Below are 12,284 nucleotides of genomic sequence, written 5' to 3'. Positions count from 1 at the left end.
GCTTCAGAAACTTAGTAAGACCCTGTTTCAAAATAAAAACTAAAATGGTTTGGGGATGTAGAGTGGAAGTAGAACGCCCTTGGGTTCAATCTCCAAGAATGCAGAAAAGAAAAAAAAGGGGGGGGGATGTGGCTGGATATTTGTAGAGAAGCATCATCATTTCTCCAAATCATTCAGTTTTTGCATCAACATGTCCTTTGATGAATTTAATTAAATAACATTAATTCTATAATGTATTTTTCCAAACTCTATCAATGTCATCATATAAAGGTAAACAAACTCCTTGAGGACTGTTGTTCGGAGCTTGCTCGATAATTATCCTGCCCTATCAAGGGACACTTACAAGAAATGCATTACTTGATCCTTAAATCTGTTTGCCTTATAAAACCATCATAAACACAATTTGTATATCAGTAAACAGGTGAAGTTCTTTAACCATGATCATAACTTCAATTAGAGATAAGGAAGAACAAATAGGTGGGGTTTTTTACATCAATTTAGATGAGAAAGAATAGATAATACAGATACATTTTCATGAGATGACATACATATTTTAGAGTGAACATCTAAATATTGCAAATGTGATATTGAAATAAGCTTGAATTTATTAATGTTACTGCCTATTGAAAATAAATATAAGCAGGGTGCTTGGAAGAAAGTAGACATTAATGCACTAATTACATTGCAAACAGAAAGACAGTAACTGAAAAAACTGGGTAAATAATAAAAAGTAAAAAATCTTTCAGATTTTAACAATAAAATTTAAAAAACCATACATTTTTATGTACTGTTGTATAATGGGAAATGTACTTTTAAAATTAGAATTAACTATTAGGAGATACTTTTCATATTACACTTCAGAAATGAGTATTAAAGTTAATCAGAAATGTGAATTTCCTGATTTAAAATATTTACTACCAAAATAATTGAAAAATACAGCAAACAAGCCAACAAAACAAAGAGTACATAACTAAACACAGTGGGAATTAAACAACACTACTGAGTTTGTTTTGTTTTGTTTTCCAGTACTGGGGATGGAACACAGAGAGAGGCATTACAGCTCCAGGCTACACCCTAGCCCTATTTATGATTCATTTGGAAGCAAGGTCTCACTAAGTTGCTGGCTTCGAACCCGTGCAATCCATCTGTCTCAGCCTCCCAAGCGCTGGGATTACAGGCGTGCACAACCATGCCCGGTTTCTCTACTGTGTTTTAAAAGTAGATGAAAAGCAAATGGGGCAAAACTAATATAGTCACTGGAGAAGTTTCAATGACGATATTAATTATTCTGGCAGGTTAAACTATCCCCTGATTTCCCCCCAGATTCCTGGCCCAGAATATTGGGAAAGATAGGTTTCAAAAAATTGAACTCCTTACTCTGAGAGCCCCCCGCCAGGCGCACCTGGTAGCGGCCGCCCTGCGCCAGGCTCCCCGCGCCGCCGCCCACGCCGTCCAGCAGGGGGCCCGCGGACGCGCCCTCGGGCAGCGCGCAGCGCCCCCGCCAGGCCGGGCCGCGCCGCCTGCACAGCCGCAGCGCCGCCAAGGCCAGCAGCGCGGCCAGGAAGAGCGACGACACCGCGGCCAAGGCCACCGCCAGCGACACGGTGAGCGCGGCGGCCTGCGCGCGCGCCGGCGCCGGCGCCTCGGGCCGCGGCAGGTAGGGCTGCGAGAAGCCGTCCACCAGCAGCACGTGCAGCGTGGCGCTGGCCGAGCGCGGGGGCGCGCCGTGGTCCTGCACCAGCACCACCAGCCGCTGCCGGGCCGCGTCGCGCTCGCTCAGCAGCCGCGCCGTGCGCACCTCGCCGCTGTGCGCGCCCACGCCGAACAGCCCGGGCTCCGTGGCCCTGAGCAGCCGGAACGACAGCCAGGCGTTCTGGCCCGCGTCGCCGTCCACCGCCACCACCTTGCTGACCAGCTGGCCCGGCGCGGCCGCCCGCGGCAGCAGCTCGGTGCAGGGCGCGGACGCGTTCTGCAGCGGGTGCAGCACGAAGGGCGCGTGGTCGTTGTCGTCCAGCACCTCCACGCGCACGCGCGCCTGGCTGCTCAGCGCGGGCGCGCCGCGGTCGGTGGCGCGCACGCCGAACTCGAAGGCGCGCAGGGCCTCGTAGTCGAGCGCGCGCAGCGCGAACAGCCGCCCGCTGTCGGCGTCGATGGACACGAGCGCGGCGAGCGGCAGCCGCGGGTCGCGGGCCGGCAGCAGCGAGTAGCTGAGCTGGGCGTTGGCGCCCGCGTCCGCGTCGCTGGCGCTCACGCGGCCCAGCTGCAGGCCGGGGCTGTTGTTCTCGCGGACCAGCAGCGTGTAGGCGCTGTGGCTGAAGGCGGGGGCGTTGTCGTTGACGTCGGACACCTGCACCGTGACGCTGCGCTGCGTGTGCAGCCGGGGGCTGCCCAGGTCCCACACGGCGATGGTCACGTTGTACTCGGCGCGGCGCTCCCTGTCCAGGGGGCCCGCGGTCACCAGCGTGTAGAAGTTCTTGAAGGTCGGCTTCAGGAGGAAGGGGACATCATCCGGAATGGAGCAAACTGTCTCTCCATTGGCACCGGAGTCTGCATCGGATACACTGAAAGCAGCAACTACACTCTCCGGGGAGTTTTCTGGGACAGAGCTAGACAATATGGACATGGACACTTCTGGGGCGTTGTCGTTCACATCCACCACCTCTATAGCCACAGCACATTTGCCTGAAAGGCCACCACCATCCGTGGCTGCAACTTGCAGATTATAATTTTGCTTTGCCTCAAAATCCAATTCCCTTTTCAGACGAATTTCACCTGTTACTTGATCTATTACAAATGGTAGAGTAACCTCATCCCCTTGGAACAGAGCGTAGGTCACAGTCCCATGCGTTCCTGCATCTAAATCTCGCGCAGTGACAGCGATAACTAAGGAGTTGAGGGGGCTGTTCTCGGGAACCTGCACCTCATAGAGCGACTGCAAAAATTCCGGGGCGTTATCATTGATGTCCACAACTTCAATGCGCACCGTGGTGGTCCCAGACCTGGGCGGGGCCCCACCATCCACAGCTGTGAGGATTAAACTGAGCTCGGGCTCCTCCTCCCGGTCCAGAGCTTTGTCCAGCACCAGCTCTGGGTACTTTCTGCTGTCTTCATCATTGAGAGTAACAACGTGAAAATTGGAGCTGGGGCTGACTGTGTAGCTGTGAATGGTGTTGCTCCCTATGTCAAAGTCCTGAGCGGTTTTCAAAGGAAACACTGTCCCTGGATGAGCGCTCTCTTGGATTTTTAGGAACATTTCTTTCTCTGGAAACTCCGGAGAATGGTCATTTATATCTGTGACTTGCAGATCAGCCTGAAAAATCTGCACCGGGTTTTCTAGTAGCAGTTGGAAAGGCAGCAGGCAGGGTTCTGTAGCCCTGCACAGACCCTCCCGGTCTAGTTTCTCATGCAAAAACACATTGCCGGTCTTCAAATCCAGCTGCAAGAGCTGCCTGTGTCCTGTGTAATGGATTCGAGCGCCCCGAGTGGCCAGTTCCCCCACCCTGAGCCCCAGGTCTTTTGCCAGGTTGGCCACCAAGTATCCCCCTTCTGTCTCCTCTGCGATGGAATACTTAATAGCCTCGGAGCCCGCCTCCCACACACACAACAGAATAGCAAGAAACACAACTTGCCTTTTCTGTGGCGTTTCTGCCATTGCTGTCTCCATTGTTCAGACCTGGTCCAGAAGGTGCAGACTCTTCAACGTGGCACAAGATTCTCTGAGATGACTTGTCTAAATAACCTTGAATCTAATCTAGCTCGTTGAAGTATACTGAAATCGGTGGCTTCTCTGATGATGTCTGTCCTAGATCTTACCTAAAATGCTTTCTTCTCTTAGGGAGTTTTTAGAGTTCTGATTCCTAGAGTAATGGCGTTGCGCAATCTGCAGAGCCCATGATTCACATTCTTAGCCTGCATCGCCACCAGGCGTCCTTTCTGTGCTATTGCAGATTCTAGTTCTCATTTCACTCCAAATTCTAACCCTGCTCAATATGATATCCTATTAAATAACAAGCATCCCTGATTGTATCTCCAGCTCTTTGGTTTTGAAGTTCTAAATAAATGTTTGCTGATTTAAAATTCATCGAAAGTGCCGGGCGTGGTGGCGCACGCTTGTAATCCCCGCGCTTGGGAGGCGGAGACAGGAGGATCGCGCAGGTTCGAAGCCAGCCCCGCGCGCTGGCTTAGGAGACCCTGTTTCCAAAAATAAAAATGTAAAAATAGGTCTGGGAGTGTAGCCCGGAGGTAGAAGGGCTTCCAGGAACCCCAGTACCACCAAAAAAAAAAATTCATCGAAAGAATACTTGTTAGAACAATATAACACTGTATTTTAACCTCCATAAAATTATTTTGAGTCCTTGAACAAAGTTTTTTACGATTATAATTTGATTATATTCAAGTAACTACTGTAACTATTATCTACAAAATTCTGAAATTTTACAAAATTAATTTTACTTTTGAAGCATGACTTACATTCAGAAAATGGCACAACTCATAAATGTACAACTTCTTGAATTTCTACAAAGTGAATCTTCTCCTGTAATTGGAACCCAGACCACAACAAAAAAACTAGCAAAGTCTAAAGAATCTCTTCCTCCCTTAGTCTGGTTATTACCCTCTCCCCAAACATAATACCAATCTGACTTCCATTATCATTGATATCTTAAAACTGCCAAATAAATGCATTTATAAATTATTTCTTTATTATGTCTGTCTTCTTTCTCTCAACATTGTTTATAAATGTAATCTGTAGCACATTCTTCTAATTTGTTTTATTTTCATTGGTTTGTATTGGTCTGCTGTGTACCATAATTCATTTATATATTCTCCCATTCTTCAGTTTTTGACCACTGAAAATTTTCAGTTATCATTTTTGAATACTGTGTGTGTTTGTGTCTGTCACTGGGAATTGAATCCAGGGTTACTGAAACTCTGAGCTACACCACCAGCCCTCTATAATTTTTGTTTTGAACCAAGGTCTCACTAAGTTAACGAGAGTCTCACTATTTGCTGAGGCTGTTCTCAAACCTGCAATCTTTCTGTCTCAGCCTTCCAAGTACTGAGATTACAAGTGTGCAACACCATGCCTAGCTTTCAGGAGGTTTATTATGAACTTTCTTGTATGTCATTTAATGACTCTATAAACATACTTATGTTAGATTCATAGGAGTTGTATTTTTATGTGTTGAGGTGAGAATATTTAGATTACACAATTTTCTTTCTTTCTTCCTCTCTTTCTTTCTTCCTCTCTTTCTTTCTCTCTCTCTCTCTTTCTCTCTTTCTCTCTTTCTCTCTTTCTCTCTTTCTCTCTTTCTCTCTTTCTTTCTTTCTTTCTTTCTTTCTTTCTTTCTTTCTTTCTTTCTTTCTTTCTTTTGGTGGTACTGGGGTTCCTGAAAGCCTTTCTATCTCCGGGCTACACTCCCAGACTTATTTTATATTTTTTATTTGGAAACAGGGTCTCTTAAGCCAGCAAGGCTGGCTCCGAACCAATGCGATCCTCCTGTCTCCGCCTCCCGTGTGCCACCACGCCCGGCAGATTACACAATTTTCTGAAATATTTTTCAAAAGTACTTGTACGCCGGGCGTGGTGGTGCACGCTTGTAATCCCCGCGCTTGGGAGGCAGAAACAGGAGGATCGCGCAGGTTCGAAGCCAGCCGCGCGCGCTGGCTTAGGAGACCCTGTTTCCAAATAAAAAAATGTAAAAATAGGTCTGGGAGTGTAGCCCAGAGGTAGAAGGGCTTCCAGGAACCCCAGTACCACCACCACCAAAAAAAAAAAAAGTACTTGTACTAGCCAGGTGTGGTTGTTCAAACTTGCAAAACCAGAATTTGAGAGGCTGAGACAGGAGGATTGCACAGGTTCAAAGCCAACCTCAGCTATTTAGTGAGGCCCTTTGCAACTCAGTGATATTCTGTTTCAAAATAAAGAATTAAAAAAATAGGACTGGGGTGTCACTTGGAGGTAAAATGCCCCTGGGTTCCATCACCAGTACTATAAAAAAAGTAGTTGTACTAACAAAATATGAGAGTTCCAGTTGCGCCATATGCTTTCAACATTTCATGTTGTCTTTACAATTTTAACCATTTCATTGAATCTGTAATGATATAATATTGTAATTTAGTCATCATCTTCCTAGTGACTCATGAAGTTATTCACATTTTTACATGTCTATTGACCATTAGGATATATTCTGGTAAAGTGCTGGTTTGGGTCTTTTTCCATTTGGGGCATTTGCCTGTTTGCTTTTTCATCTGTAGAAATATCTTCTATATTCTGATATAACTCCTTCTTCAAATATATGTATTACAAACATCTTTTGCCACACCGGGCCTTGTATTTAATTCTATTATGTTGTCTTTGATCAACAAAAGTTCTTTATTTTCTTCTGATGTCTATTTCTTGTTTCTGTTTAGCATTTTGTATTCCATTTAAATCTTTACATAATCCAAAATATTCTTATATATGTAGAGATTAATATGATTTTCTCATTTTAAACTATAATCAACTTAAAATTAAGTTTAAAATGAACACTCTTAGAGTTAAATCTTTTTGAAAATGCCTTTGTACCTTATATTGACAAGATAATCCATTCCTCATTATGTCAAAAGTGTCAAAATTTTCATACATAAGATGACCACAGCTCTTCTAGTATTCAATTTTCTCCTTATATTGTAGTACCATAGTCTCTTAATATAGTTTTATCATGCATTTCATTATCTGAGAGGTAAAGCATACTTTTTAAGAAATAGAATATTTTAAAGAGCAATTTTATGTTTACAGAAAAAAAACGAATAGAAGGCACAAAGATTTCTCACATACCCTGTCCCCAAACATGCACAGTCTCCCTTATTATCAACATACCCATCAGAGTGGTACGTTTCTTACAATTGCTAAGCCCTCATCAATATCTTTTTCACAAAGTGCATACTTTAAATTATGGTTCACTCTTGGTGCTATCATTCTATGATTTTGACAAATTTATGATGTCATATACCCACCTTTAAAATATCATACAGAGTAGTCTCTCTGCCCTAAAAATCTCCTATGCTCTACCTGTTTGTCCCTTTCTCCCTCCCTCACAACCGCTGGAAAAATCTGTTTGCTGTCTCCACAGTTTTGCTTTTTCCAAAATGTCATTTAGTCAGAATTGTATAGTATAGAATATTTTCAGATGTATTTTTTCACATATTCATATACATTTGAATTGAAGCCCAGTGTGGTGGCACACACTTGTAATCCCAGCATTTGGGAGACTGAGACAGAAGGATCAAGGTTATTGGACAGCAGCAGCTACATAGGGAGGCCCTTTGCAACTCAGTGAGACCCTATTTCAAAATAAATAATAAAAGTAGGGCTGGGGTATAGATTTCAGGATAGAATGCCCTTGGTTTCCATTCCAAGTACCGCAAAAAAAAAATGTTTATAGGTTTGGTAGTGATGTATTTTATTTTTACTTCTAATAATGGCAGTTGGGTTTTGTCTCTTTTTTCTTGATTCTTTTAAGACAGAAAAATTCTTTATTTCTATAAGTCTCCACATAATGTTTTTGGACCATGGTTGACCATGGATAGATGAAAATTTGGAAAGCAAAACCACAGGTAAGAGGAAACTAGTACTAAAATAATATTTCATAATTCATCCATAAGCCCAGCTTTCTGACTCTGCTCTAGGTTTTATTACATTGGTGAAAAGATAATTTAGTTTAAAATTAATATTTGTTACTTAAAAGGGTTTATTTCCCACTCACTGAAATACTCTCTAGCAAGAATATGAAAACCAAATACATTATATCTTCTCAATATTTTTCTTATTCTGTCTGAGATAAACTCCCTATGTGATACTCTCTAAAATTTTATCAACTATAGAGTGAGTCCAATTTTTATTCTTTATTTTGAAACAGAGTCTCACTAAGTTGCAGAGGGCCTCTCTAAGTAGCTGAGGCTGTCTCAAATTTGCAATCATCCTGTCTCACACTCCCAAGTATGGGGATTACAAGCCTGCACCACAACACCCAGCTGAGAAGTTTTTTTTTTTTTTTTTCATTTGGTCCTGAGGATGAAAATCAGGGACTTCTGCTTCTGAGATGCACTCCCAGTCCTATTTTATCTTTAATTTGAAACAGGGTCTCAATAAGTTGCTGAGAGACTCCATAAATGGCTGAGGTTAGCCTGAATCCTGGATTCCTTCTGGCCTAATATCCCAAATACTGGGATTACAAGCTTGTGCTACTACACCTAGGTATTCAAAAATTTTAAATCAATATTAAAGAAATCCAATGAGAGTTAAGTATCATACAATTGAAATAATCTGAAGCTTATATGATGTTGACACGAGAAATGTGCCACACTTTTGCTGTATTAATATTTTAATGAAGTACAAATTTATATACAACTTGAAAAAAACAAGCATGTGAGAGTTTATACTCATGGCTACTGAGTGGGCTTAGCCTGTTAGGATAACCAACTAAAAAACCAGGATAACAAAGAATTTCAAACACTCTGGCACTGAAGAGATAAAGTTGTATGTTAAAGACAAGTGCCACAAATATAAAGAAATTCAAGATTTCATTAGAGCTTTATAATATTTAATTTAAAAATTGACTTAAAGTCATCAAAGTAAATGTTTTTGTACTACTTGAGTAATTTATAGTTCTGGAAAGGTTAAACAAAATGTATCAAGAGAAGATCAAATATAGAGAAAATACATTATATAACTCAAAATGCTAAGTGTAACTGATATCAAAAAGGAACAGTGCCATATGAAACATGACTACGTTCTGAATAGTGCTAAGAATAGTGAGAAAGCAACGGTTTCTTAAAGAAAATCATTCAGCGACACATTTGGCGAAATGAATGAGACTTAAATGCAACACTTAACTGAATACAGCACCATTGCTGCAGTTGGGATTTTCCTTAACATCTCTGCCAGCATCTTGAGCCAAGAGGCTGGGGAAGGTTGGCTGGAGGAAGCTGAAGTCAGCAGCCCCAGAGCCCCCCGCCAGGCGCACCTGGTAGCGGCCGCCCTGCGCCAGGCTCCCCGCGCCGCCGCCCACGCCGTCCAGCAGGGGGCCCGCGGACGCGCCCTCGGGCAGCGCGCAGCGCCCCCGCCAGGCCGGGCCGCGCCGCCTGCACAGCCGCAGCGCCGCCAAGGCCAGCAGCGCGGCCAGGAAGAGCGACGACACCGCGGCCAAGGCCACCGCCAGCGACACGGTGAGCGCGGCGGCCTGCGCGCGCGCCGGCGCCGGCGCCTCGGGCCGCGGCAGGTAGGGCTGCGAGAAGCCGTCCACCAGCAGCACGTGCAGCGTGGCGCTGGCCGAGCGCGGGGGCGCGCCGTGGTCCTGCACCAGCACCACCAGCCGCTGCCGGGCCGCGTCGCGCTCGCTCAGCAGCCGCGCCGTGCGCACCTCGCCGCTGTGCGCGCCCACGCCGAACAGCCCGGGCTCCGTGGCCCTGAGCAGCCGGAACGACAGCCAGGCGTTCTGGCCCGCGTCGCCGTCCACCGCCACCACCTTGCTGACCAGCTGGCCCGGCGCGGCCGCCCGCGGCAGCAGCTCGGTGCAGGGCGCGGACGCGTTCTGCAGCGGGTGCAGCACGAAGGGCGCGTGGTCGTTGTCGTCCAGCACCTCCACGCGCACGCGCGCCTGGCTGCTCAGCGCGGGCGCGCCGCGGTCGGTGGCGCGCACGCCGAACTCGAAGGCGCGCAGGGCCTCGTAGTCGAGCGCGCGCAGCGCGAACAGCCGCCCGCTGTCGGCGTCGATGGACACGAGCGCGGCGAGCGGCAGCCGCGGGTCGCGGGCCGGCAGCAGCGAGTAGCTGAGCTGGGCGTTGGCGCCCGCGTCCGCGTCGCTGGCGCTCACGCGGCCCAGCTGCAGGCCGGGGCTGTTGTTCTCGCGGACCAGCAGCGTGTAGGCGCTGTGGCTGAAGGCGGGGGCGTTGTCGTTGACGTCGGACACCTGCACCGTGACGCTGCGCTGCGTGTGCAGCCGGGGGCTGCCCAGGTCCCACACGGCGATGGTCACGTTGTACTCGGCGCGGCGCTCCCTGTCCAGGGGGCCCGCGGTCACCAGCGTGTAGAAGTTCTTGAAGGTCGGCTTCAGGAGGAAGGGGACATCATCCGGAATGGAGCAAACTGTCTCTCCATTGGCACCGGAGTCTGCATCGGATACACTGAAAGCAGCAACTACACTCTCCGGGGAGTTTTCTGGGACAGAGCTAGACAATATGGACATGGACACTTCTGGGGCGTTGTCGTTCACATCCACCACCTCTATAGCCACAGCACATTTGCCTGAAAGACCACCACCATCCGTGGCTACAATTTCCAGATCATAATGTTGCGTTTTCTCAAAATCCAATTCCCTTTTCAGACGAATTTCACCTGTTACTTGATCTATTACAAATGGTAGAGTAACCTCATCCCCTTGGAACAGAGCGTAGGTCACAGTCCCATGCATTCCTGCATCTAAATCTCGCGCAGTGACAGCGATAACTAAGGAGTTGAGGGGGCTGTTCTCGGGAACCTGCACCTCATAGAGCGACTGCAAAAATTCCGGGGCGTTATCATTGATGTCCACAACTTCAATGCGCACCGTGGTGGTCCCAGACCTGGGCGGGGCCCCACCATCCACAGCTGTGAGGATTAAACTGAGCTCGGGCTCCTCCTCCCGGTCCAGAGCTTTGTCCAGCACCAGCTCTGGGTATTTTCTACCATTTCCTCGACTGTGAGTAACAACGTGAAAATTGGAGTTGGGGCTGACTGTGTAGCTGTGAATGGTGTTGCTCCCTATGTCAAAGTCCTGAGCGGTTTTCAAAGGAAACACTGTCCCTGGATGAGCGCTCTCTTGGATTTTTAGGAACATTTCTTTCTCTGGAAACTCTGGAGAATGGTCATTTATATCTGTGACTTGCAGATCGGCCTGAACAATCTGCACTGGGTTTTCCAGTAACAGTTGGAAAGGCAGCAGGCAGGGTTCTGTCGCTTCGCAGAGACCCTCGCGGTCTAGTTTTTCATGCAAAAACACATTGCCGGTCTTCACATCCAGCTGCAAGAGCTGCCTGTGTCCTGTGTAATGGATTCGAGCGCCCCGAGTGGCCAGTTCCCCCACCCTGAGCCCCAGGTCTTTTGCCAGGTTGGCCACCAAGGAGCCGCCTTCTGTTTCCTCTGCGATGGAATACCTAATAGCCTCGGAGCCCGCCTCCCACACACACAACAGGATAGCAAGAAACACAACTTGCCTTTTCTGTGGCGTTTCTGCCATTGCTGTCTCCATTGTTCAGACCTGGTCCAGAAGGTGCAGACTCTTCAACGTGGCACAAGATTCTCTGAGATGACTTGTCTAAATAACCTTGAATCTAATCTAGCTCGTTGAAGTGTACTGAAATCGGTGGCTTCTCTGAAGATATCTCTGCCAGATCTTACCTAAAATGCTTCCTCTTAGGGAGTTTTTAAAGTTCTGATTCCTAGAGTAATGGCGTTGCGCTATCTGCAGAGCCCATGATTCACATTCTTAGCCTGCATCGCCACCAGGCGTCCTTTCTGTGCTATTGCAGATTCTAGTTCTCATTTCACTCCAAATTCTAACCCTGCTCTATATGATATCCTTTTAAATCATAGGCATCCCTGATTGTATCTCCAGCTCTTTGGTTTTGAAGTTCTAAATAAATGTTTGCTGATTTAAAATTCATCGAAAGAATACTTGTTAGAACAATATAACACTGTATTTTAACCTCCATAAAATTATTTTGAGTTCTTGAACAAAGTTTTTTTTACAATTATAATTTGATTATATTCAAGTAACTACTGTAACTATTATCTACAAAATTCTGAAATTTTACAAAATTAATTTTACTTTTGAAGCATGACTTACATTCAGAAAATGGCACAACTCATAAATGTACAACTTCTTGAATTTTCACAAAGTGAATCTTCTCCTGTTATTGAAACCCAGACAAAAACAAAAAACTAGCAAAGTCTAAATAATCTCTTCCTCCCATTGTCTGGTTATTACCCTCTCCCCAAACATAATACCAACCTGACTTCCATTATCATAGATATTTTAAAACTGCCAAATAAATGCATTTAAGTATTTCTTTTGTGTCTTTCTTCTTTCACTCAACATTGTTTATAAATGTAATCTGTAGCACATTCTTCTAATTTGTTTTATTTTCATTGGTTTGTATTGGTCTGCTGTCTACCATGATTCATTTATATATTCTTCCATTCTCCAGTTTTTGACCACTGAAAATTTTCAGTTATCTTTTTTGAATAGTGTGTGTGTGTGTGTGTG

At 45.9% G+C, this 12,284-nt stretch overlaps 2 protein-coding genes across 3 annotated transcripts in view; both read right to left on the bottom strand.

Moving 5' to 3' along the window:
• The window catches only part of LOC308274983 (protocadherin gamma-C4), a gene marked incomplete at both ends in the record, with an annotated part of 798,148 nt that overhangs the window by 324,454 nt on the left and 461,410 nt on the right, over window positions 1–12,284 (bottom strand). The gene's annotated exons all lie outside the window — the stretch shown is intronic.
• Window positions 1,280–11,267, bottom strand: LOC308270709 (uncharacterized protein; the record flags this gene model as incomplete). Its single annotated transcript, XM_080706760.1, has 2 exons — window positions 1,280–3,667; window positions 8,883–11,267. 2 exons carry the CDS (start codon window positions 11,265–11,267, stop codon window positions 1,280–1,282), a joined length of 4,773 nt encoding a protein of 1,590 aa, XP_080562886.1.

Source organism: Muscardinus avellanarius, assembly GCF_963383645.1.
Source record: "Muscardinus avellanarius genome assembly, chromosome: 1".
NCBI lineage: Eukaryota > Metazoa > Chordata > Mammalia > Rodentia > Gliridae > Muscardinus > Muscardinus avellanarius.
The sequence above is the reverse complement of the archived record's forward strand: the minus strand, read 5'-3'. Positions and strand labels throughout refer to the sequence as shown.